General features: G+C 40.4%; 1 protein-coding gene across 2 annotated transcripts in view; it reads left to right on the top strand.

Annotated features, from left to right (window-relative positions):
- Nucleotides 1–27,727, top strand: part of diaph3 (diaphanous-related formin 3) — an 814,225-nt gene that overhangs the window by 615,304 nt on the left and 171,194 nt on the right. For both annotated transcript variants that reach the window (XM_060941746.1, XM_060941747.1), the window contains one exon: nucleotides 26,671–26,806. In XM_060941746.1, the coding sequence (XP_060797729.1) occupies nucleotides 26,671–26,806 (136 nt within the window). The remainder of the gene's footprint in view (nucleotides 1–26,670; nucleotides 26,807–27,727) is intronic.

Here is a 27,727-nt window from a genome sequence, read left to right as displayed (position 1 = left end):
AGCCACTTGGTGCCAAACTTCAGCTTGGGGTTCTATACCGTGTATACCGTTTTCAGGTCTGTGGCACATCGACTTCCTGTTTACCCACCGAATGTATTTACGAAACATATAGCGTGGATTTACAAAACGTTCATAGCATTTTTTTCTCAGCAACTACAAATCACAACTGCTTGATATTTGGTACCGAGCTTCAGCTTGGGGTTCTATACCGTGTATACCGTTTTCAGGTCTGTGGCACATCGACTTCCTGTTTACCGACCGAATGTATTTACGAAACATATAGCGTGGATTTACAAAACGTTCATAGCATTTTTTTTTCTCAGCAACTACAAATCACAACTGCTTGATATTTGGTACCGAGCTTCAGCTTGGGGTTCTATACCATGTATACCGTTTTCAGGTCTGTGGCACATCGACTTCCTGTTTACCGACCGAATGTATTTACGAAACATATAGCGTGGATTTACAAAACGTTCATAGCATTTTTTTTTCTCAGCAACTACAAATCACAGCTGCTTGATATTTGGTACCGAGCTTCAGCTTGGGGTTCTATACCATGTATACCGTTTTCAGGTCTGTCGCACATCGACTTCCTGTTTACCGACCGAATGTATTTACGAAACATATAGCGTGGATTTACAAAACGTTCATAGCATTTTTTTTCTCAGCAACTACAAATCACAACTGACTGCTTGATATTTGGTACCGAGCTTCAGCTTGGGGTTCTATACCATGTATACCGTTTTCAGGTCTGTCGCACATCGAATTCCTGTTTACCGACCGAATGTATTTATGAAACCTATAGTGTGGATTCTGACGCTGTTTCAAGAAGCACAATGCTATTTCAAAATGCCAGTTTAGCAGGATGCTGTTTGAAATCCCTGGGGAGAGACACTGCTCTTTACTTACTTGTTTCAGGGTTCATTATTTGTTGAAGTCAACATTCGTAATAAGCGTCCTATTCCTTCGAGTGCTTGCATTCTGATATAAGCGAGAGCGGGGGGGAGACGCAAGTGAGCAGTAGCTCACAGTTGAGCTTGTCTTTGACAATCTATGGAGTTGAAGGTTTTTCAGTCATTCTTTGCGATTGGTTAAGCTGGAAGAGAATATCGGTTGTGTTCAGTCATGTGACTTTTGCTTGCGAGTTTACTCCTGATGAATGAAGTGGTGGTCAGGCAAACCTAATTGGCTGCTTCAGAGCCTAATCTAGGGCACGTAATACGCAATAATGCGCGTTTTTTATCTGTCTGTCGCACATCCACTTTTTGGGCGCGAGAGTGATATCGCGTATCTATTCATTTTGTCGGGCATTTATAAGTAGAGAGCGTGTAGTCGCGTTTTACTGAATCTTGTGCGTATCAATTTGTCAGCACCAGCTAGCAAGCACTGCGGTAAATATAGCGTTGTTTACACACCAATCGGAAAGGACCGAAGTATTCCGAATGGTTTATTTAGCAGGTAAAACAGTTTTGTGAACTATTATATCATTGGTCACTGAACCGGAAGACGGTGTATCTCAACCAATCGTGTGAAGTGTTTTAAAAATACCCAAAAGCACATGGCGTATCGTTCTGTCTCAGCCAAACATAACATTAAGTTTGTGTACAAATATGATCTTAGAGTGATTATATGACCGTGTGAAGACATACGAAGTCATTTGATTCTGATTGATGATGGTTTTTGAAGTTTGAATTTGATATTATTTTCCTAATGCCAATATACAATTAGTTTGATAATGTTTGGTATTATGTAAGTTTTATTTAAAATATTATGAACTATATTTAATCTGTTCTTGTGTAATTGTAGGTACTGTAAGATTACTGTAAATAATAAGAGATTATCATGATAATATACTGTTTAGGAAGTCTGAATTTTGGGATTATCTCTAGTCATCTATGTCAAACTAGTTTAAAGATAAGTTCTACATGAATGCTAGTTGATTTTTTTTGTTTGGGAGTAATTTGTTTAATTCAGTTTAGTATTATGTTATTAATCATATTCAAATAGTAAAGGTGCTTAGTTGATATATAAGACATATATAAGTTTGTGTACAAATATAATCTTAGAGTGATTATATGACCGTGTGAAGACATACGAAGTCATTTGATTCTGATTGATGATGGTTTTTGTAGTTTGAATTTGATATTATTTTCCTAATGCCAATACACAATTAGTTTGGTATTATGTAAGTTTTATTTAAAATATTATGAACTATATTTAATCTGTTCTTGTGTAATTGTAAGATTGTAAATGATAGAGATTATATACTTTTTAGGAAGTCTGAATTTTGAGATTATCTCCAGTCATTTATGTCAAAATCTAGTTTAAACACGGGTAGATTGTTTAATGTTTTTCACGTTCATGAAAGGTGGTCTGAACAAAACAAACATGATAGCATTTTTAAATATTTGATAGTGATTTTATTTTATTCAGAAAGTCAGATTTTTCATCTTATTATTAATTAATAGTGGTAAGACTACATGGATTTTAGACTTAACTATATCAAATGATGCAGTATTAACCTAGTCATGTTTGAAATGCAACATTATACTACTGGTGGTCAAATTGGTAAAAATAGGCTAGTCACATGATTTATAGTACAGTAAAACAGTAACCTAGTCATATACGTAACAGAAAACTAGTCATATTTGTAAGGTTTTGCAGTATATAATTCTTCATATAGTTTTTGATCTAAAATCTTTACATTTTTAAAGTTCAGATCTGATCATAATGGTTGTGCAATACTATAAACTGCGGATAAGTGTTTGCTGATATGGTTTTCATATCGCTGTATTAAAGGATATGTATAGACCCCTTCGCATGTTTGTAAACAAACCGACCGTTGCCAGGATGCGCGCGCAGCCTGGACTCAGAAACAATGGTGCTGCCCATAGACCGGCATTATGAGCTGTCAGATTATGCCAAACAATCGTCGTTACAAGATCGAGAATGCTACATAAATAAGTTAACTCTAACAAGTGGACATCGCCTACCGGATCCGCATTTAATTAAAGAGTGGACAGACGATGTTAGTAAGTTCCCTGGTATACAATGGCCAGATATATACTCGTACCTTATTGACAAGACTTCAGTGTACACCCACGAAAAACTTTGTGCCTACAAGTCTTTAGACGCATATGATTGTTATGTGCGGGCATGTACAGAACGTGTTTTACACTGAAATTGTTTTAATCAAATTATGCCAGTGATGTGATGGCAATGTGGCTTTAGCTACAAATACCAACACTAAACAGCGATTTGCAGGAGGTAATGGCATGAAAGGAATGATGGTGTAAAGAGTGCAGAGAGCAGAAATGAAACTGAACGGGGTGGGAGCTAGGTTAGAGCAGTCAACGTAAGTTGGCATTTAGAGCGAGGGTGCACAATTTTACCTTTCCATCCTTGCTTTAAAATTGCGATTTTCGGCAGACACAAATAATGATGGCACAAAATCTGGACTGCTTGAGTCAAGCGAGACCTCTCCTACAAACACAATTGCATGCAAAGCTAAGTTAACATGCTAACAATATTCATTACATTGTGTAACTATGACCCAGCTAATCAGACAAACGTTACCAAAGTATTTTGCTACATCAATAAACGAAGACTAGAAAGAATAAAAAAGAAAGATTTCATAAATAGCCTGATCTTACCTGTGATGAAGTGGGCACTGCAAACCCGCGCATTTTTGATGGTGCTTTCATCCCAGTCTACACGTTTGATGGCTTGTAGCCATAGACGTCGGCCATTTTTTTGGAATGGGTGAGATCCTGCTGGAATTCTGTACATTTTAACCCCATCACTGCTACGATTCTGACACCCGACAACACAACAACTAGGCATTTCTTCCAAATATTTCTTCTCGTCTCTACCGTCGCTAAGTCTTTTTTGAGTCCAGGCTGCGCGCACAATTTCCTCTTACGTATGAATGACGTTTACTGCGAAGGGGTCTATAGTGCCATAATTATGATATTATATAGATTAACCTCTGATATGAATGTTTGTTCCATGTATTTAGTTTTATTAATAAAACTGTTCTATTTATAGATGTACTCTTGAAAATATCTACCAATGTATTACTTATTTTTCTGTCCCCACTAACTGGAACAAATGAGGGATATTTTTACCCATGTTAATATTTTCTGTCCCCTGTTTCTACAACTAGTGAGGGATCTGTCCCCTATTTTCACATTCCTAGATTAGACTCTGCTGCTGTTATGCAAAGAGCTAGTGAAACCATCTCCGACTAGTTTCACAGTTTAGAGGCCAATTCTCCGTCACTTCTCCGTCTTGTTGAACTAAGATCCAGGTCTTTAAAGGGGTTTCTGATGATCTTTGTGAATGATTTATCTGAGAGATCAGAGCCAACACAAGCAAGAATCAAGCCAACTGTCGTTTGTTTCCACTTCAACTTGCAGCGCTTTGTTGTAAAGACGCAAACCAAACAAAAAGCTTTAAAAAAAAAAAAACATGCTTACACGGGCAAAAACAATCCAGGATTCATTGGGCAGCGACTTGATAGCGAGGTCCTTTACCCAGCCACATACAAAAAAGCTGTAAGCCTCCATACTCTTCCACGCTTTCATCTGTTTTGCGGTGTAGAAGGACGTCTGCAACACCAGATAGTTCGAGATGTCGGGGAACTGGATTGAAGGGTCGTTTTCGAGATCATATGACAAATCCTTCTTTCCCAGACTGTAGGGGTCGATTCCATTGCACACAGCAATCTTCTGAATAGATCTAAAGCCAGCAGTGGCTTCTAGATTACAAGCGTACTCTAAGTTATCGCTAGTTGTTTGCACTACAGCAGCCATTTTGGTTTGCTTGACCACCAGTTGTTTTTACCAGAAGTGAAATCGTTAAGAAAAGTCACATGACTGAAACCCAAGAATACTTTGACTGACTGATACCCCTTTTCCACCAAATCAGTTCCAGGGCTGGTTCGGGGCCGGTGCTGGTGCTGGTTCAGAACTCGTTCAACTTGCGAGCCAGCTGAGAACCAGTTTGCTTTTCCATAGCTCGCGGTGCTAAAGGAAGCCACGTCATTACGTTGCTGTATACGTCAGTTACGTCGCTACGTTTGCATAAACCTTGGCGCAAATATCGAAGCAAAAACAACGCGGAAGAAGCAGCAACAACAATAATAATAATGGATGACTTCACGTTTGTACAGCTGCTGCTTCTCGTCACTTAAAAATGGCGATCTTTCGCGGTCTTATTATTGTTGTTGGTCTTAACAACTCCGCCCCCCCGCTAACGTAAGCGGATCTTTCCTCTGGCCCAGCAGAGAGTTGGTGCTAGCCTGGAACTGTTTTTTTTCTGGCCCCAGAGCCAGTTCTTTGTCAGTGGAAACAGAAAATCCGGTTCCAAACTAAGCACTGGCCCCGAACCAGCCCTGGAACTGCTTTGGTGGGAAAGGGGGATGACTGTAGCCATCGGTCATTAACGTGCCCTTTGCTTCACATGCTGCTGTTGACTGATTGAAGAGGCTGCTTTCAGTTCAAACACTTTTGTTCCCCCCTGTACTCTCGAATAGCCATTAACTGATGCTAAAGTGCACTTTTTTTGGCCCTCTCACCCTCGGACTAATGCCACCGACTGAGCATATTGAGTGGGTATTGTCTTTAACTGGCTGTTTAGCAAATGTGAATGGATACCTGCTGAGCTGCAGTTGACCACCTACTATCGAGTCCGTCTCTCTCGGCCTGCGCCATCACACAGATTTAATCTCTTTGGCATCGTCAGCGTTTGTGTAGCGCCCATGCCACAGGTTGTGTGGCATTTTGTGTGAAGGAAGAAAATTGGATTTGCCCTTTGGCTTGCTTTGTGTCCAAGTTGACTGCACATTCGGACCGCCAGTGTTAAGAATATCTGCGATTTGTTCAGGGGTTTTCGGTCGTTTGGGTGTAAAGCTATTATACATTTCAAACAAATCTTTATCGCACTGGAAGTACAGGCGTGCATCAGTGGTTCCGGTATTGACTTTGAAAGTCAGAGCACATCGTTTGACATTGGTAGTGCGCTTTAATGTAAACAAAAGAAGTGCTCTTGTGCCTGAAGCAAAGCAATTACAGTTTTTGAAATTAGTTTCACTCACTGTGTCTGCGGCGTTTCATACTGCAGCTCATCCTGTCAGACTGCATTTGACTTGAGCGGTGGGGGAAACCACGTGGCCTTCGGTGCTGGCACGCTTGCCATAATTAAGTTCAAGCAGCGGCTGGAAGAAAGGAGGCTGCTGTTTTTAATGAGGAAGGAGCGAAGTGAGGAGAGAAAGAACCACAGTGTTTTGTCCTAATTCAATATCCCACATTCCCTTTTTTTCCCCTGGGCTCCCCCTTAACATGTTTACTGCTTGGTTAGTCAAATAAGAAGCCATGGATTTCATCTCCAGGTCCGGGCTAATAGGGTTGGGCCGCATATAACACGTCGCTGTGCTTGAGAAGGCAGTATTTGCAGCTTGTGGTGGTTCCAAAGAAAGTGCAGCAATAATATCCATATTAAGGAAAGTCTTATAAAAGACCCAATTCTCAGATGTTTATTTGTTCAAGTCACACCAGCATTTCTTTTGTACCGTACGTACAGTGGTGCTTGAAAGTTTGTGAACCCTTTAGAATTTTCTATATTTCTGCATAAATATGACCTAAAACATCATCAGATTTTCACACAAGTCCTAAAAGTAGATAAAGAGAACCCAGTTAAACAAATGAGACAAAAATATTATACTTGGTCATTTATTTATTGAGGAAAATGATCCAATATTACATATCTGTGAGTGGCAAAAGTATGTGAACCTCTAGGATTAGCAGTTAATTTGAAGGTGAAATTAGAGTCAGGTGTTTTCAATCAATGGGATGACAATCAGGTGTGAGTGGGCACCCTGTTTTATTTAAAGAACAGGGATCTATCAAAGTCTGATCTTCACAACACATGTTTGTGGAAGTGCATCATGGCACGAACAAAGGAGATTTCTGAGGACCTCAGAAAAAGCGTTGTTGATGCTCATCAGGCTGGAAAAGGTTACAAAACCATCTCTAAAGAGTTTGGACTCCACCAATCCACAGTCAGACAGATTGTGTACAAATGGAGGAAATTCAAGACCATTGTTACCCTCCCCAGGAGTGGTCGACCAACAAAGATCACTCCAAGAGCAAGGCGTGTAATAGTTGGCGAGGTCACAAAGGACCCCAGGGTAACTTCTAAGCAATTGAAGGCCTCTCTCACATTGGCTAATGTTCATGAGTCCACCATCAGGAGAACACTGAACAACAATGGTGTGCATGGCAGGGTTGCAAGGAGAAAGCCACTGCTCTCCAAAAAGAACATTGCTGCTCATCTGCAGTTTGCTAAAGATCACGTGGACAAGCCAGAAGGCTATTGGAAAAATGTTTTGTGGACAGATGAGACCAAAATAGAATTTTTGGTTTAAATGAGAAGCATATATTTGGAGAAAGGAAAACACTGCATTTCAGCATAAGAACCTTATCCCATCTGTGAAACATGGTGGTGGTAGTATCATGGTTTGGGACTGTTTTGCTGCATCTGGGCCAGGACGGCTTGCCATCACTGATGGGACAATGAATTCTGGATTATACCAGCAAATTCTAAAGGAAAATGTCAGGACATCTGTCCATGAACTGAATCTCAAGAGAAGGTGGGTCATGCAGCAAGACAACAACCCTAAGCACACAAGTCGTTCTACCAAAGAATGGTTAAAGAAGAATAAAGTTAATGTTTTGGAATGGCCAAGTCAAAGTCCTGACCTTAATCCAATCGAAATGTTGTGGAAGGACCTGAAGCGAGCAGTTCATGTGAGGAAACCCACCAACATCCCAGAGTTGAAGCTGTTCTGTACGGAGGAATGGGCTAAAATTCCTCCAAGCCGGTGTGCAGGACTGATCAACAGTTACCGGAAATGTTTAGTTGCAGTTATTGCTGCACAAGGGGGCCACAGCAGATACTGAAAGCAAAGGTTCACATACTTTTGCCACTCTCAGATATGGATTATTGGATCATTTTCCTCAATAAATAAATGACCAAGTATAATATTTTTGTCTCATTTGTTTAACTGGGTTCTCTTTATCTACTTTTAGGACTTGTGTGAAAATCTGATGATGTTTTTGGTCATATTTATGCAGAAATATAGAAAATTATAAAGGGTTCACAAACTTTCAAGCACCACTGTATCTCAAGCAGAATTCAAAATGTGCCACGGCATTTATAACGTCGTCTACTTTTGAAACCCACACATTTCTGCCAAATTGTAAAGGATTTCCAATGAGGAGCGAATCCTTACTTTGATTAACATCATAATTCACATTTGTCTCTGTCTCATCACCTGAGGTCAAATCCCTCAGACCACGTTCAAACTTCGTCTGTTCACGTGACTTGTTTTTCTGGACTGAAATGCTCAGACAGCCAATCAGAAAGCATAAAGCCCATCTGCTCCTTTTGAACGTTTGGGTTATTTGGAAGCTTAAGTCAAGTCACACTTGTTTCCTGACCATCAGGAACAGGACAATATTTACCTGCTTGTGACATTTTTCACCCCGGTAACTCGGCGACAGAGTTCAGTGTGACTGGGAAGGGCTAATCTGCTGTAAGAGAAAGCTAAAGCCTGACCTGTTGCGACTTGGCTGAGCAGGGCTAAGTCTTATTTGTACTTGCTCTTAATCCCAAGGTCGTTTGGTGCGTCGCTTGTGCTATCTGTCTGCTGCAATACCAACCTGAACCGTGGAAACAGTGTAGTGCCATGTGGCACTCTGTCTGCAACTGACTGAACTATAAGATTGCATCTCGAATTGCATACTTAGATATTACTCCAGAGCCTAATCTAGGGCGCGTAATACGCGATAATATGTGTTTTTTATCTGTCTGTCGCACATCCACTTTTTGGCCGCGAGAGTGATGTCGTGTATCTATTCATTTTGTCGGGCATTTATAAGTAGAGAGCGTATAGCGCATTTTACTGAATCTTGTGCGTATCAATTTGTCAGCACCAGCTAGCAAGCACTGCGGTAAATATAGCGTTGTTTACACACCAATCGGAAAGGACCGAAGTATTCTGAATGGTTTATTTAGCAGGTAAAACAGTTTTATGAACTATTATATCATTGGTCACTGAACCGGAAGACGGTGTATCTCAACCAATCGTGTGAAGTGTTTTAAAAATACCCAAAAGCACATGGCGTATCGTTCTGTCTCAGCCAAACATAAGTTTGTGTACAAATATGATCTTAGAGTAATTACATGACCGTGTGAAGACATACGAAGTCATTTGATTCTGATTGATAATGGGTTTTGTAGTTTGAATTTGATATTTTCCTAATACAATTAGTTTGATAATGTTTGGTATTATGTAAGTTTTATTTAAAAATATTATGAAATGTATTTAATCTGTTCTTGTGTAATTGTAGGTACTGTAACATTACTGTAAATAAGAGATTATTATGATAATATACTGTTTAGGAAGTCTGAATTTTGGGATTATCTCTAGTCATCTATGTCAAACTAGTTTAAAGATAAGTTCTACATGAATGCTAGTTGATTTTTTTTGTTTGGGAGTAATTTGTTTAATTCAGTTTAGTATTATGTTATTAATCATATTCAAATAGTAAAGGTGCTTAGTTGATATATAAGACGTATATAAGTTTGTGTACAAATATGATCTTAGAGTAATTATATGACAGTGTGAAGACATACGAAGTCATTTGATTCTGATTGATGATGGGTTTTGTAGTTTGAATTTGATATTATTTTCCTAATGCCAATATACAATTCGTTTGATAATGTTTGGTATTATGTAAGTTTTATTTAAAATATTATGAAATATATTTAATCTGTTCTTGTGTAATTGTAAGATTGTAAATGATAGAGATTATATACTTTTTAGGAAGTCTGAATTTTGAGGTTATCTCCAGTCATTTATGTCAAAATCTAGTTTAAACACGGGTTTTTCACTTTCATGAAAGGTGGTCTGAACAAAACAAATATGATAGCATTTTAAAATATTTGATAGTGATTTTATTTTATTCAGAAAGTCAGATTTTTCACCTTATTATTAATTAATAGTGGTAAGACTACATGGATTTTAGACTTAACTATATCAAATGATGTAATATTAACCTAGTCATATTTGAAATGCAACATTCAGTGTTGGGCACGTTACTTTCAAAAAGTAATTAGTTATAGTTACTAGTTACTTTTCCCAAAAAGTAACTGAGTTAGTAACGGAGTTACTTTGTCATAAAAGTAACTAATTACCAGGGAAAGTAATTATTCCGTTACATTTTGTTCCCCCTCAAAAAAAATCAAATTCAATTAGTGTAATCATAATAAAAGTGAATGTTAAATGTGTTTAATGACTGAAATGGACATTTAACAGAACCAGTTAGTAATGTTATCTACACTATATTAATATTTTTGTGGGACAATGTGAGATAAGACATCTATCAAATGTAATATATTTTTGTAGTTATTAAAATTATGTTACTAATTACTGGCCACTGACGAGGACAAACGCTTTGTTCCTCGACATAATGTGCATTGCACGTAAACACTCTTGCCTTTTATTTCAAGTAACGAAAAGTAATGGCTGTATTTCCAATGTGAAAGCGCAGTGCTGGGCTGACCGCTCGCCATCGCTGGGTCTTCCGATTGAAAGAGCGCGCAGTAGTGCAGTAGGCGTGGCCTACCTACGTATGTTGTCCAAATCTACTCTAATTGGCTGACTATGCCGTTGTCTCGTGTCTCCCCGCCCCACACTAAAGCAGAGTAAAGAAAGGCTGAACGAGCAGCGTGCCAGATGAAAACAGCTTTAATAAAGTAACGCATAGTATTTTATTGTAAGTAACGGGAACGGCGTTATAACGATGTAAAAAGTAATTAGTTAGATTACTCGTTACTAAAAAAAAGTAACGCCGTTTATTTCTAACGCCATTATTCCCATCACTGGCAACATTATACTACTGGTGGTCAAATTGGTAAAAATAGGCTAGTCACATGATTTATAGTAAAACAGTAACCTAGTCATATAACAGAAAACTAGTCCTATTTGTAAGGTTTTGCAGTATATAATTCTTCATATAGTTTTTGATCTAAAATCTTGACATTTTTAAAGTTCAGATCTGATCATAATGTTTGTGGATAAGTGTTTGCTGATATGGTTTTCATATCGCTGTATTAAAGGATATGTATAGTGCCATAATTATGATATTATATAGATTAACATCTGATATGAATGTTTGTTCCATGTATTTAGTTTTATTAATAAAACTGTTGTGTTTATAGATGTACTCTTGAAAATATCTACCAATGTATTACTTATTTTTCTGTCCCCACTAACTGGAACAAATGAGGGATATGTTAATATTTTCTGTCCCCTGTTTCTACAACTAGTGAGGGATCTGTCCCCTATTTTCACATTCCTAGATTAGGCTCTGTTACTCGATCATTATCGAGTATTAATGCTCAGGGTCTTTCTATTAGTTAGTGTTTGAAGAAACTCTGAAGCCACTTAAAGTCTGCCTTGAATACCAGTCTTCTGGATCTTCTAGATTAGTCGTAAATATTTTTGCGTGTATGGCGAGGGTTTTAGATTTGAGACGCAGATCATGACAACAATCACGCTGACAGCGGAAAGTTTTAAAGAAGAACGGATCTGGCCTGCTGTGTATGAAATCACTAAATATTACTGTTCAGTTTGGAAACGAGACGGACTCTGATGGTTTGGCTTTCCTGTGCCATCTACTGGATGCCAGATGTACATAAGAAACACGTGAGGATGCGGAAAGTGCTGTTTGTGTAACTAACAGTTGTGTGCATGCATGTTAACATGGGCAAAGTATATTCGAACCTTTAAACTGCTGTGAAGCGACTGGGTGTGACTAATATGCCTGCAATTAGTGGGCAAGGTTAAGTTGCTGTAAAGCAAGTGGGTGTGGCCAAGCCGCTGTAAAGTAAGTGGGCATGGCCAAGCTGCTGTTTCATGAGTGGGTGTGGCTAATCTGTTGTAAAGTGAATGGGCATGGCTAAGATGCTGGAAAGTGAATGGGTGTGGTTAAGCCGCTATAAAGTGAATTGGCGTGGCTAATCCGTTGTAAAATGAATGGGCATGGTAAAGCCATTGGAAAGTGAATAGGCGTGGCTAAGCCACTGTCAAGTGAACAGAGGTGGACAAAGTACCCAACTTCATTACTTAAGCCAAAGTACAGATCCCGCTGTTCAAATGTTACTCCGATACAAGTGAAAGTTGTCCAGTCAAATTCTTACTTAAGTTAAAGTACTGAAGTACTTGCTTTTAAAAATACTTAAGTATTAAAAGTACATTTTCTGTCAACGCAACATTATTATTGCCACAATGCTTACAAAACCTAATGCCGTTACCAAAGACAAAAATGTGAATTCACAAAATGAATGCGTGCTGTGCCATCATGGTGGTTTAACGTTAAGCTAGCTAGTCAGTGAAACTCCACCTGACATGCTAGCGAACTCTTTTTAAACTCGAAATCATATTGAGTAGCTAACGCTACTAGAAAAGAAGTACTTCTACATTGTTTATTTAGCAAGATTATGCTAAAATATATTTCTGAAAGCACTTCCGATAAGTTAACGTTATTCATCTTAGCGTAACTCCGTTTTTATATGCGAACTAACAGTGTCCAAGTTAACTAGCTATGTGTTAACATTAGCCGTGGACAAGGATCCGGCAACTTGGTGGGCAAATCCATAGAAAGTAATTTGACTAACCAGACTGCATAGCTATTGCAACATTATCGCTAGCTCTAAAAGCACAGACAACTTAGTTGCAAGCTTTCTCTTGGAATAAAACGTTTATATACCTCAATATGCGCCCACAGGTTGGACGGCAAGTTTTTGATGTGGTTCATTTTCGGCAAACAAAGCAAACATTTAAAACGAAATGAATCTTTAATCCTTTCAGAAAACTGAAACATGGGTTCATGGACCAGGAGTGCGTGCATTCTTCAGAAGAACCACCTCCTTCCACCTTCTGCCATCAACCGATCATGTTAAGTAATGCTGCTGAGAAATCACTGAGCTTGATTTTATACAGTCTATGGACGTGACGTGACCCTAGTGATTACTGATAGACTGTCTCAGTGTCACCTGCGAAAAAAACAATCATGTTTTAAGAAAAAAACATCCACTTTCAAAGCTGCTTCATAGTAATGAGGACCTTGACAGAAATGTAGCGGCGTGAAAAGTACGATATTTGCCTTTCAAATGTAGTGAAGTTAAAGTCGTAAGTTTCCAAAAAAATAATACTCAAGTACAGATACTCAAAAAGTGTACTTAAGTACAGTACTCAAGTAAATGTACTTCGTTACTGTCCACCTCTGAAAGTGAATGGGCGTGGCTGAGCCGCTGTAAAGTGAATGGGAAACCCACATTTTGTGCCATTTTTGCAGCTTGAAAGGGTCTTATGGACTGAGGAGAAACTGGACTGTGACTTTTTAGTTCAGAGTGCTGAGAAACACACGTTTCCGTGCTCGATGCCCTTGAGACTGTGTGAGAACAATAAACCAGGTCTCACCTGTCAGCTAATTAATTGCTGTTTTAATTCATTAAGGGACGCTAAACATCTCTTAACAGCAGTGTATGTTTTGATCAGTGAAGTGCGTGAGTACATCTTCATTATGGTCTTCCTCTGAAAAGGCAGAGAAGCAGAATAGCCCATCGTCGGGCACTTGTGAGAATCCTCCCTGCGAGTAGCTGCAGGGTCAGGCTTCTCAGAGGCTCAAGTGAACATGGAATAAAGTGGAATTGTATGTGCACTTCAGAGTTGCACTCGGTCAACTGCAAAGGCATGTCTGTGTGTGTGGCTGACGAGTTTTATGAGTGGGGAGAGAGGCAGACGCTGAACAGTCCTTCTCAACAGATCATCGTATCGAAAACACACCAAGCACTGTTCCCGTCAGATCAACAGCGTATGTGTTGGAAATGTGTATGTGCTGTATTGTTCCAAACATTTGGGTAACTTAGCGCATGGAATTATTCAGCACAAAAGCTAAAAATGTGGTGTTTGATTTCTTGCGTTTTTGATTCCCAAAGCAATCTTGTTGACAGCTTTGTGTGCTCTTGGTACAATCTGTACCGTCCTCTTAAAGGAGCTACCAGGAAAGCTTGTCCAATAGTTTCAGCTCATGCTGAGACTGGTAACCAGTTTTCTGCCTGATTTGGGAGATTTATTTTGAAATCTTAAGAGCAAAGTCCTACGAAGGTATCATCGGTATTATTTATATGTCACGTCGACAGTTTTCAGCATTTTACTACTGCTCACTGTGGTACAGCAAGGGGTGTAACAGCGGGATAATTGGGATTGATGTATTGATTTAAAAGGCAACAATTTGAAATCGATCAAGACAGCTGTCATAAGTCAGTTAGTGTTCGATTACAACGGAGTATGAATTGAATACAACCCCAATTCCAAAAAAGTTGGGACAAAGTACAAATTGTAAATAAAAACGGAATGCAATGATGTGGAAGTTTCAAAATTCCATATTTTATTCAGAATAGAACATAGATGACATATCAAATGTTTAAACTGAGAAAATGTATCATTTAAAGAGAAAAATTAGGTGATTTTAAATTTCATGACAACAACACATCTCAAAAAAGTTGGGACAAGGCCATGTTTCCCACTGTGAGACATCCCCTTTTCTCTTTACAACAGTCTGTAAACGTCTGGGGACTGAGGAGACAAGATGCTCAAGTTTAGGGATAGGAATGTTAACCCATTCTTGTCTAATGTAGGATTCTAGTTGCTCAACTGTCTTAGGTCTTTTTTGTCGTATCTTCCGTTTTATGATGCGCCAAATGTTTTCTATGGGTGAAAGATCTGGACTGCAGGCTGGCCAGTTCAGTACCCGGACCCTTCTTCTACGCAGCCATGATGCTTTAATTGATGCAGTATGTGGTTTGGCATTGTAATGTTGGAAAATGCAAGGTCTTCCCTGAAAGAGACGTCGTCTGGATGGGAGCATATGTTGCTCTAGAACCTGGATATACCTTTCAGCATTGATGGTGTCTTTCCAGATGTGTAAGCTGCCCATGCCCCACACACTAATGCAACCCCAGACCATCAGAGATGCAGGCTTCTGAACTGAGCGCTGATAACAACTTGGGTCGTCCTTCTCCTCTTTAGTCCGAATGACACGGCGTCCCTGATTTCCATAAAGAACTTCACATTTTGATTCGTCTGACCACAGAACAGTTTTCCACTTTGCCACAGTCCATTTTAAATGAGCCTTGGCCCAGAGAAGACGTCTGCGCTTCTGGATCATGTTTAGATACGGCTTCTTCTTTGAACTATAGAGTTTTAGCTGGCAACGGCGGATGGCACGGTGAATTGTGTTCACAGATAATGTTCTCTGGAAATATTCCTGAGCCCATTTTGTGATTTCCAATACAGAAGCATGCCTGTATGTGATGCAGTGCCGTCTAAGGGCCCGAAGATCACGGGCACCCAGTATGGTTTTCCGGCCTTGACCCTTACGCACAGAGATTCTTCCAGATTCTCTGAATCTTTTGATGATATTATGCACTGTAGATGATGATATGTTCAAACTCTTTGCAATTTTACACTGTCGAACTCCTTTCTGATATTGCTCCACTATTTGTCGGCGCAGAATTAGGGGGATTGGTGATCCTCTTCCCATCTTTACTTCTAAGAGCCGCTGCCACGCCAAGATGCTCTTTTTATACCCAGTCATGTTAATGACCTATTGCCAATTGACCTAATGAGTTGCAGTTTGTTCCTCCAGCTGTTCCTTTTTTGCATCTTTAACTTTTCCAGCCTCTTATTGCCCCTGTCCCAACTTTTTTGAGATGTGTTGTTGGCATGAAATTTGTACTTTGACCCAAAAAGTCATGTTAATGACCTATTGCCAATTGACCTAATGAGTTGCAGTTTGGTCCTCCAGCTGTTCCTTTTTTGTACCTTTAACTTTTCCAGCCTCTTATTGCCCCTGTCCCAACTTTTTTGAGATGTGTTGCTGTCATGAAATTTCAAATGAGCCAATATTTGGCATGAAATTTCAAAATGTCTCACTTTCAACATTTGATATGTTGTCTATGTTCTATTGTGAATACAATATCAGTTTTTGAGATTTGTAAATTATTGCATTCCGTTTTTATTTACAATTTGTACTTTGTCCCAACTTTTTGGGAATCGGGGTTGTATTATCAAAAAAAAAAAGGACATACAATAGTTTGTAGTTTTAAACTGATGTGCAAGTTGGCTAGCAAGGTAGTTTGCCCAAAACTCAGTCCGATACTTAAAGTAATTCTTCTCTACGTCGTCATTATGAGAATGAACTTGATTGTAGGCCCCCAGGTTCTGAACAAATTTGTCACACATTGATCAGCTGACTTTAGTCATGTTGTCTGTTGTTGCCCAAATGAGGATGGGTTCCCTTTTGAGTCTGGTTCCTCTCGAGGTTTCTTCCTCATGTCGTCTGAGGGAGTTTTTCCTTGCCACCGTTGCCACAGGCTTGCTCATTGGGGATAGATTAGGGACAAAATTAGCTCATGTTTTCAGACGTTCAAATTCTGTAAAGCTGCTTTGCGACAATGTTTATTGTTAAAAACGCTGTACAAATAAACTTGACTTAAATCAAGCCAGATCAGTTGTGTATTCAGTGTTCATCGAATTATTGTTTTATAAATTGAAAACACATCATATATTTAGAAGCTTGCATTTTACACCCCTAGTTACAGCATTGACTCCAGAACAACCCATACCCTAGTTTAGTTTAACGTCTCATAATTGTAACCAGTAGAAAAGGGGAGGTTGGTGATTACCTTTAAATATATATCTCCAAATCAGAAAAAGTTCGGACAGTATGTTGAAATTGGAACCAAAAACAATGATTTGCAAAAAAACAAGACAACAGCTCATTATTGGATGCCTGACTTAATGGATTTTATTGCCCCCCCCCCCCCCCCCCCCCTTTCAAAAAAGTTGGGACGGTAAAGCATTTACCACTTTATAATGTTGCCATTCCTTCTCATAACGCTTAAGATGTTTAGAGCCTGAAGACACCAAGTGATGAAGTGTTTCAGGTGTTATTTTGTCCCATTCTTCCTGTAAACAGGTCTTAAGGTGTGCAAAAGTACGGGGTCGTTGATGTAATATTTTTCGCTTCAAAATTCTCCACACATTCTCTATTGGGGACACACCCTCTCCTTCCATAGCCACGCCTTTGTAATGCGTGCAGAATGTGGTTTTGCATTGTCTTGTTGAAATCTCCCTGGAAAAGATGTCGTCTTGAAGGAAGCACATGTTGCTCCAAAATCTCACTGTACTTTTCTGCATTAATGCTCCATCACAAAAGTGTAAGTTACCTGTGCCAAGGGCACTGACACAACCCCATACCATGACTTGTTCCTGGTAACAGTCTGGATGGTCCTTTTTGTCTTTGGTTTGGAGCACACAATGTCCATTTCTTCCAAAAAAAGACCTGGAATACAGATTCATCTGACCACAATACACGTTTCCACTGTGTGACGGTCCATCCCAGATGTCTCCGAGCCCAGAGAAGTCAGCGGCGCTTCCGAACGCAGTTAACATAAGGCTTCTTTTTGCACAGTAGAGTTTTAACTGGTGTTTGTGGATGTAACTCTGTATTGTAGCTTGACAAAGGCTAGCCAAAGTAATCCCGAGCCCATGTGGTTCGATCAGTTGTAAATGAATGATGGTTCTTGACGCAGTGCCGTCTGAGGTATCAGAGATCACAGGTGCTCAACTTAGGCTTGGGCCCTTGCACTTTACGCACTGAAATTCCTCCAGATTCCTTGAATCGTTTCATGATGTGCACCGTGAAGGGTGAAATATCCAAATCCCTTTGTATTTTTCTTCGAGGAACATTGTTTTTAAACATTTCAATAATTTCCCCTGTCCCAACTTTTTTGGAGCGTGTTGCAGACCTGAAACTCAGGAATAGATGCATATTAACAAATGAACTGAAGTTGACCAGACATAACATGAAATATCTTGGGTTCAGTATACTGTCTGCAATGAAATACAAGTCAAAGTAAATTTAGAAATCACTGCATTTATTTCTTTATTTATTTATTTATTTATCTCATCTCATCATCTCTAGCCGCTTTATCCTTCTACAGGGTTGCAGGCGAGCTGGAGCCTATCCCAGCTGACTACGGGCGAAAGGTGGGGTACACCCTGGACAAGTCACCAGGTCATCACAGGGCTGACACATAGACACAGACAACCATTCACACTCACATTCACACCTACGGTCAATTTAGAGTCACCAGTTAACCTAACCTGCATGTCTTTGGACTGTGGGGGAAACCGGAGCACCCGGAGGAAACCCACGCGGACACGGGGAGAACATGCAAACTCCACACAGAAAGGCCCTCGCCGGCCGCGGGGCTCGAACCCAGGACCTTCTTGCTGTGAGGCGACAGCGCTAACCACTACACCACCGTGCCGCCTTATTTATTTATTTATTTTAAACCATCCCAACTTTTTTTTTTTCTGATTTGGGGTTGTATAAACTATATAAAACGACATGACTACCTATAGAAACCACATCAACAACGAAAGGATTGATTTACTTAGGATTCATCACATTATTAGAAAAGACAAAGTGTAGTTTTTAATCCCTCTGTTTTCAAAACACTTCCTTTTGCTTTGAAAAAAAATATCTCCATCCATACAAAAACAGGGAAAACAACTTGAAAACGCTCACATAAGCAGGCCCGCTGTTTCGGTGGTGATAGTGTTTCATAAGCTGCTGTGCCAAAATGACTTTAGAATAATGTTCGATCAGGAAAGCAAAACACTGAGAAACGCCAACAACCAGATTTCATTCATTCATCTTCAATAACTGCTTTCTCCTGGTTAGCTGACAAATGAGAGAAACAGCTGAGGTCATCATACACTCATCATGGACATGAATGTCATGGCAATGTTGGGCTTTCTGTGATTTCTTTGAGCTGTTCTTTTCTGTGGCAGATTCTTTGTACAACATGCGTCATTCATAGAAAGGGGAAAAAAACAAGCATTTGGTGCCCAAGTTTTAATTTATTTGAGTTTTCTGAAATCAGCATCGGGTCAAAATTATACATAGAGGTTCAAAAAATATCCATACACCCCTTTTGATTATTAATTCAGTGGTGCTGAAAGTTCCAGAATGTCTTTTCACTTGCCAAGGCCTCTTAAGCTCCTGTTAGTGATCATGACTAACTACAGCTGGTTGCTTCATTGTGCCAATATAAAAAGGGTTTGTTTGTGCAAGTTATTGGGAGGTGTAGCTACCAAGCCAAGGCCTGGAAGAAGATCCAAACTGTCACCCTCAGCTGAGAGGAAATTGGTTCAGATGGCCAGGAACCACCAACTCACGGACCTGTCATGATCTGGAAGCTGCTGAACCACCAGTGTCACTGTCTACAGTCAAGCAAGTTTTACATCACCATGGACTGCTATTCAAGAAAGAAGCCCCTCCTCCAAAATCCACACCTTCAAGTTCGACTAAAGTTTGCAGCTGACCACATGGACAACGAAAACCCCTTTTGGAGCGTAGTTTTATTGGCAGATGAAACAAAGTTTGAGCTGGTTGGCCACAATGATCAGAGGTATATTTGGAGAAGAAACGGTGAGGCATTCAACCCCAACAATGCTGTACCAACTGTCAAACAAATTGGATGGAATCATGAAGAAGAAGGAGGACTACCTCAGAATTCTTCAGCATAATCTCAAACCATTAGCTAGACGGTTGAAACTTGGACACAATCCAGTGTTCCAACAGGACAATGACCCCAAACACATCAAAGCTGGTTGTGTAACGTATAAAGCAGGATAGTATTAAAGGTGCTGGCTGCAAAGTTAAATTCTGGGCAAAAATGTTCTATTTCTATTGCTGTTGGAGTTTCGAGATGTTTTGCTGCTGCACACACCATGCGTCCTGTGTGTAAATGTTTTGCCGAGATAAAACGTGTCCCGCGTTTTACGATTCCGGAGATTGCCGAAGCAAGTGAGCAATAATCTCACACGACCACCGTGGAGCGCGTTTGACCTACTTTTAACCAGAACAAGTCAGCGTGGGCAAACACGGCAGACTGTGCTGTCCCGGAAAAGAAAAGGAAAATATGAAGGCAAATCAGCTACAAAGCACGCCAGAAAAGCGATGGAAACCAAAAGGTCGTCCGCAAGAATTTTCATGAAGGGACAGATCGACCGCTGGAATCGACTGAAGGATGAAACAGGCGCAAAAGCTGACAAAGAATTTGCAGCACTAGTCTTGGATTGGTGAGTCCAAGTATGGAGTTATACACCTAACGTTATGATCTTGCAGAGAAACAAGAACACAAAAGCAGGAAGAGAGATATTCGTCTTGGTTTCGCGGATCTATTCGCAAATGTCAACCACAAATTACATCCCTGCGACTCAAAACTCTCCGAGCTCGATACAGAGTCGCAATGTTTTTCCGCGTGTCGCCATCTTGGTGTGACGCAGTTCCATAGTTATGCAAATTAATTAAAGCTCCTCCCTCGTGTTCGACTGTTTCTGTAGGACCTTACTGTTTACTGTTCAAGAGGGAGGATATTCGGTCCCAAAACGGAGAAAAGCGACCCTCAGGACATCAAAAATGATCATGTGTCGTCCACGTGATATTATTCTTGCGAGAGACAGGAAAATGCCATATGCAATCGGAAGAGAAGAAAAAAAAAAGGCTCAGATGACGTTGCTATCAATAATATGTGGACTGGGGGGGCGTCGTGGCTCAGGTGGATAAGGCGCCATACCATAAATCCGGGGACCCGGGTTCGATTCCGACCCGACGTCATTTCCCGATCCCTCCCCGTCTCTCTCTCCCACTCATTTCCTGTCTCTACACTGTCCTATCCAATAAAGGTGAAAAAAGCCAAAAAATGTCTTTAAAAAATGTGGACTATGTTTAAAGCATGGTCCAAGCCAGGAAACTTGCAAAGTAAATTGAGCTCTACCACTTCTGCCAAGAAGAGTGGTCAAATATCCAACCATAATTCTGCCAGAAGCTTATTGATGGCTACCAAAAGCATCTGGTTAAAGAGAAACTTGCTAAAGGACATTTAACCAAATATATCTGCAGTATGTATACAACCCTGATTCCAAAAACGTTGGGACAAAGTATAAATTGTAAATAAAAACGGAATGCAATGATGTGGAAGTTTCAAAATTCCATATTTTATTCAGAATAGAACATAGATGACATATCAAATGTTTAAACTGAGAAAATGTATCATTTAAAGAGAAAAATTAGGTGATTTTAAATTTCATGACAACAACACATCTCAAAAAAGTTGGGACAAGGCCATGTTTACCACTGTGAGACACCCCCTTTTCTCTTTACAACAGTCTGTAAACGTCTGGGGACTGAGGAGACAAGTTGCTCAAGTTTAGGGATAGGAATGTTAACCCATTCTTGTCTAATGTAGGATTCTAGTTGCTCAACTGTCTTCGGTCTTTTTTGTCGTATCTTCCGTTTTATGATGCGCCAAATGTTTTCTATGGGTGAAAGATCTGGACTGCAGGCTGGCCAGTTCAGTACCCGGACCCTTCTTCTACGCAGCCATGATGCTGTAATTGATGCAGTATGTGGTTTGGCATTGTCGTGTTGGAAAATCCAAGGTCTTCCCTGAAAGAGACATCGTCTGGATGGGAGCATATGTTGCTCTAGAACCTGGATATACCTTTCAGCATTGATGGTGTCTTTCCAGATGTGTAAGCTGCCCATGCCACACGCACTAATGCAACCCCATACCATCAGAGATGCAGGCTTCTGAACTGAGCGCTGATAACAACTTGGGTCGTCCTTCTCCTCTTTAGTCCGAATGACACGGCGTCCCTGATTTCCATAAAGAACTTCAAATTTTGATTCGTCTGACCACAGAACAGTTTTCCACTTTGCCACAGTCCATTTTAAATGAGCCTTGGCCCAGAGAAGACGTCTGCGCTTCTGGATCACGTTTAGATACGGCTTCTTCTTTGAACTATAGAGTTTTAGCTGGCAACGGCGGATGGCACGGTGAATTGTGTTCACAGATAATGTTCTCTGGAAATATTCCTGAGCCCATTTTGTGATTTCCAATACAGAAGCATGCCTGTATGTGATGCAGTGCCGTCTAAGGGCCCGACGATCACGGGCACCCAGTATGGTTTTCCGGCCTTGACCCTTACGCACAGAGATTCTTCCAGATTCTCTGAATCTTTTGATGATATTATGCACTGTAGATGATGAAATGTTCAAACTCTTTGCAATTTTACACTGTCGAACTCCTTTCTGATATTGCTCCACTATTTGTCGGCGCAGAATTAGGGGGATTGGTGATCCTCTTCCCATCTTTACTTCTGAGAGCCGCTGCCACTCCAAGATGCTCTTTTTATACCCAGTCATGTTAATGACCTATTGCCAATTGAGCTAATGAGTTGCAGTTTGTTCCTCCAGCTGTTCCTTTTTTGCATCTTTAACTTTTCCAGCCTCTTATTGCCCCTGTCCCAACTTTTTTGAGGTGTTGTTGGCATGAAATTTCAAAATGTCTCACTTTCGACATTTGATATGTTGTTTATGTTCTATTGTGAATACAATATCAGTTTTTGAGATTTGTAAATTATTGCATTCCGTTTTTATTTACAATTTGTACTTTGTCCCAACTTTTTTGGAATCAGGGTTGTAATTCTGACCCTGATTTGATGTCAGAAAACCCCAAATGAATTAAAACCTGTGCACCAAATGTATATGTTTTCTTTCTCTCTCTCTCTCTAAGACGTACCATATGTTGTACAATCATCATTCTCCCCAGAAAAAGAACAGTTCGAAGAAAGCCCAGTGTTGCCATGACATTTATGCACGTGAACTTCTGACCTCAGTTGTGTACGCTCTCAGAAATGTCCATGAATTTGTGAACAGAGCCTGAGATGAAGCTAAAAGCTGTACTTAATAATAGGAGTGTTGGCAGATATTCTCCAGACAGTAGCTGTGCCATAATCACCAGCACAAGTGTGATTGGAGCTGTTGTCTGACTTGAGTGACGATGGGTGGCGATTGTGGTGATTTCCTCTGAACAGTTGGTCGTCTGCATTGTTTCTAGACCCATCTCTGTCTCTCTTCCTTTCCAGCAATTGGCTCCTTTTTATTAAATACAGCCTGAGCCCAATTCCCCTCCAAACCCACACACACACACCCTTTGGTGAGGTTTATCGAAGCCACTTGACCACTCCAGTATAATGGCCTCAAAGCCATTCCACTCTACTGATGCTTGAGGCAAGTGTGGCCATCACTGTGAGCACCACAGCACTGACCATGTTGGCCAGATCAGACCCCACTACTACTCTCAGCCTGCTGGATAAGAGCCACTCCGGGAAGTGCGTCTGGACTGATGAAACGGCAAGCACGTATTGCTGCCATCTCCATTCCAAAAGCCTACCGAGGGACCTGAAAACGTGATTATTACTGTGAGATTTTTTTTGTTAAATTAAAGTGGGAAGGGGGAACTAATTTGGTTGAAAAGAAAGGGTAGGACTTGTTTCAGGTCAGCACATAGCTGCGTAAGAGTTATCGATGGATTTTACGAAGGCGTTATAAATACTGAATGCCTTTGAGACTGATTTATAAAGACCTCGTAAATACTGAATGCTAATGTTTAACTTTGCAGCTGTCTCCTGATTAACACCTTGGCGTCTTTTGTCTTTAGTCCTGACCCTCTTGAACGTTGTGTTACCAGAGCGTTTGTTTCGTTTCTCTTCCCTCTTGTATTAATATTGATGACGTCTGTGCTTTCACACTTGAGCGTTCTCTTCTGTCTCCTAATTCGAATGAAAATGCTGAAAGAGAGAGGCGAGTGCAAGGCCCAGCCACAGAGCTGGAGACAGGAAAGCTGCTTTAAAGTGATTTACAGGCATCTTTCCCAGCATCCTCTAGCTGCCTATGGATTTATTGCAACAGTGGGAGACTGTGGTCATAACTGAGCTGCAGGGAAGAAGTGCCGTTAATGTTTTCGAATAGGTTCTTTTACATCCATACGAAAATGGAGGTCTGGATTTCTTTAAGCCATGTAGTAAACATCTACCTCGAGACTTTCACTCGTGCAGTCGGCTATAGGAGAAGGATGAGCAAACAATATTGAAGTGCATGACTGGAATAAGGGGCCTTGATAAGGTGGATTCATGATGTACAACTCCAAGTCCAAAAAAGTTGGGATGCTGTGTAAACTGTAGATAAAGTCAGAATGCGATAATTTGCAAAACATGGAAACCCTATTTTTCGTTGAACATAGTACAAAGACAACATTTCACATGTTGAAACTGAGAAATTTCATTGTTTTTTGAAATATATATGCTCATTTTGAATTTGATGTCAGCAACACATTTCAAAAGAGTTGGGACGGGCATATTTACCACTGTGTTGCATCACATCTACCTTTAACAACACCCGGTAAACGTTTAAGAACTGAGGAGACCAATTGCTGTAGTTTTGAAAGAGAAATGTTGTCCTATTCTTGCCTGATGTACAATTTCAGTTGCTCAGCAGTTCAGGGTCTCCTTTGTCTTATTTTGCACTTCATAAAACACCAAATGTTTTAAATAGGAGACAGTTCTGGACTGCAGGCAGGCCAGTTTAGCACCCAGACTCTTTTATGATGGAGCTATGCAGTTTTAATCTGCGCAGAAAGCGGTTTGGCGTTGTCTTGCTGAAAGAAGGAAGGCCTTCCCTGAAAAAGATTTAATCTGGATGGCAGCATATTGCTCTGAAATGTACATCATTGAGCATTAATGATGCCTTCCCAGATGTACAAGCTCCCCATGTCATGTGCACTAATGCACTCTCATACCATCACAGATGGTGGCTTTTGAACTGTGCACTGATGACAAGCCGGATGGTCCCTCTCCTCTTTAGCCTGGAGGACGTGGTGTCTATGATTTCTAAAAATAATTTCTGCTTTTGATTCGTGAGACCTCGGGACAATTTTCCACTTCACCCCAGTCCATCGTAAAAGATCTCAGGCCCAGAGAAGGTGGCGGTGTTTCTGGATATTGTTTATATCTGGTTTTAACTTGCATTTGCGGATGCAGTAATGAACTGTTTTCACAGACGGTGGTTTTCTGAAGTGTTCCTGAGCCCATACAGTGATTTCCGCTACAGACACATGTCTGCTTTTAATGCAGTGTCTCCTGAGGGCCTGAAGATCACAGGCATCCAATGTCAGTTTTCAGCCTTGTCTCTTGCATACAGAGATTTCTCCAGATTCTCTGAATCTTTTAATGATATTATGGACCATCGTTGATGTGATCCCCAAATTCTTTGCAATTTTACATTGAGGAACGTTATTCTTAAATTGTTGCACTGTTTTCCCATGCAGTCCTTCATAGAGTGGTGAACCCCTCCCCGTCTTTACTTCTGAGAGACTCCGCCTCTCTGGACTGCTCTATTTATACCCAATCATGTTACTGACCTGTTGCCAATTAACCAAATTAGGTTTTGTTTTTGTTTTTTTAGCATTACACAACTTTTTCAGTCATCTGTTGCCTCTGTCCCAACTTTTCTGAAACATGTTGCTGACATCAAATTCAAAATGAGCATATATTTTTCAAAACCAGTAAAATTTCTCAGTTTCAACATTTGATATGTTGTTGTACTATTTTCAATGAAATATAGTGTTTCCATGATTTACAAATCTTCACATTCTGTTTTTATGTACAGTTTACACAGCGCCCCAACTTTTTTGGGAATTGGGGTTGTACATTTAAAAGCGACGGGGGAAAAAGCACTGTAGGTTCTCGCTCGAGCAGAATACACGTGCACATAAAATCTTTATGTCCAGTCCGTAGACTGCTGTGCAAATGCAAAAATAAAGTAATTATGGACCTGGTTGTCCTTAAAGTAATATGGTGGTGTCAGAGTGATCTTAGTCTCACACTTTCTACCCCTTCAAAGTAAAATTTGCCTTAGATTTGCCTTACGACCTTCCCATTAGTTGCTTGGAAAAGGCTTTTATAAAGCCTGCATGCGTGAAGATGCTCAGTGTGTGGCATCTTTTGGATATATGCAGGTCTGTTTTTGTGAACCGGTGCCACTTTTGCTTATTTAACAATGAACCCATGATGGCATCGCAGCTTCTAGAGTGGTTTGAAAGTGGGGAAAGAAGAGAGCATGTGGAAGGCTGGGTCACTCTGACTGCCCTCCTGGTGTGTGTGTGTTTTTGTTTTTTTTTCGCTTTGCTTTTCTTCGCCCGGCTTTTACAGTACCTCCTCTGGAAGAAAACATGCTACATCTTTCAAACAAATTTCTCTGACTAATAATGGCATATAAAAGGAAAAGAAGGGAGGGAGGAAAAAAAAGGCACGTTTGTATGCCGTTTTCAAATTTTTAAAAATGTTTATTAGTGATGCTTTGACTACTAATGAGAGAGCTGTGTCCGTTTCAGCAGTCGCTCCATTGTTTTCTTCTTCTCTTTCATTTGTCCTATAGCTGATTATATAGAACACCACCTTTTCCTTTCCGTTTGCGCTTGCCTATGATCGTGTGCTCCCTGGTGAACAAATGTTCTTTTCGCTATATGGGTTAGACATGAGTGAGGTTGTCTCTGCGTCTGTCTGATTTTCAGCATCTCAATGTCATGCCTCTCTCTGTTTCCTTCTCTCCCTCCCTCTAGCAAGCGCTGAAGGAGAACGGGAAGAGGCGGGAGGCAGAGGAGAAGCAGAGGAGAGCAAGGGCTGCGAAAGAGAAGGCCGAACACGAGAAGCAGGAACGACAACAGAGGAAGAAGAGGTTGCTGGAGGTCAATGCAGGTGAGGCAACGAGGTTTACAGGAGCAGCCTTCAGAGCGCATAAACATAACCGAATGAAGGGAAAGGCAGAGAACCAGAGCACTGAAAGAGTCTGTTGTTGATATTACAAGAGGAGAGTTTGAATTGGTGGAAACTCGTACATTTATTCATCTGTACTTCATGGAACTTTAAGGAATTCGAGTGCTCATTCAAAACATGATGGATTGGTGTAATGCTTGTTAGAATAAAATAATTGCCATATACAACCGGATAGACGACCCAGAAAACAAATGTACACTTGAATTTTAGTTCCTTAAATAGCACCGGATCCACATACCAGAGCCGGCCCCGTGTCTTTTTCCACAACATCCTAGTACGGAAACTGATCACCTGGACAGATTTCTTCTCCTGGCCCAGATGAACAGGAACAGTTTGACATCTGGCCCCAAGACCACAGCAGCCATGTTTCTCTTCACGCCTCTTTCCTGCTCACCTGGAGCGCTTCCTTGAGTCAGTCCTGGTTGCCATGGTTTCTCTGGTAGTACCAGGCTAGAGCAATAGAGTGTTTTCACCGACGTCACCAAAACACGAAAGTTCCAGATGTGCGGCCATATTGTCAAGTCAAGTCAAGTTTATTTGTATAGCGCTTTTAACAATAAACATTGTCGCAAAGCAGCTCTACAGAATTTGAACGACTTAAAACATGAGCTAATTTTGTCCCTAATCAATCCCAATGAGCAAGCCTGTGGCGACGGTGGCAAGGAAAAACTCCCTCAGACGACATGAGGAAGAAACCTCGAGAGGAACCAGACTCAAAAGGGAACCCATCCTCATTTGGGCAACAACGGACAACATGACTATAATATTAACAGTTTTAACATGAAGACAGTTTGGTTGATGTTATAAACTCTTCATTGATGGAAACTTGAGTGCAAAACTGTT

This window comes from Neoarius graeffei, chromosome 15 (assembly GCF_027579695.1).
Source record: "Neoarius graeffei isolate fNeoGra1 chromosome 15, fNeoGra1.pri, whole genome shotgun sequence".
NCBI lineage: Eukaryota > Metazoa > Chordata > Actinopteri > Siluriformes > Ariidae > Neoarius > Neoarius graeffei.
Note: the sequence above shows the minus strand (reverse complement) of the source record. Positions and strands in the feature narration are given on the sequence as shown.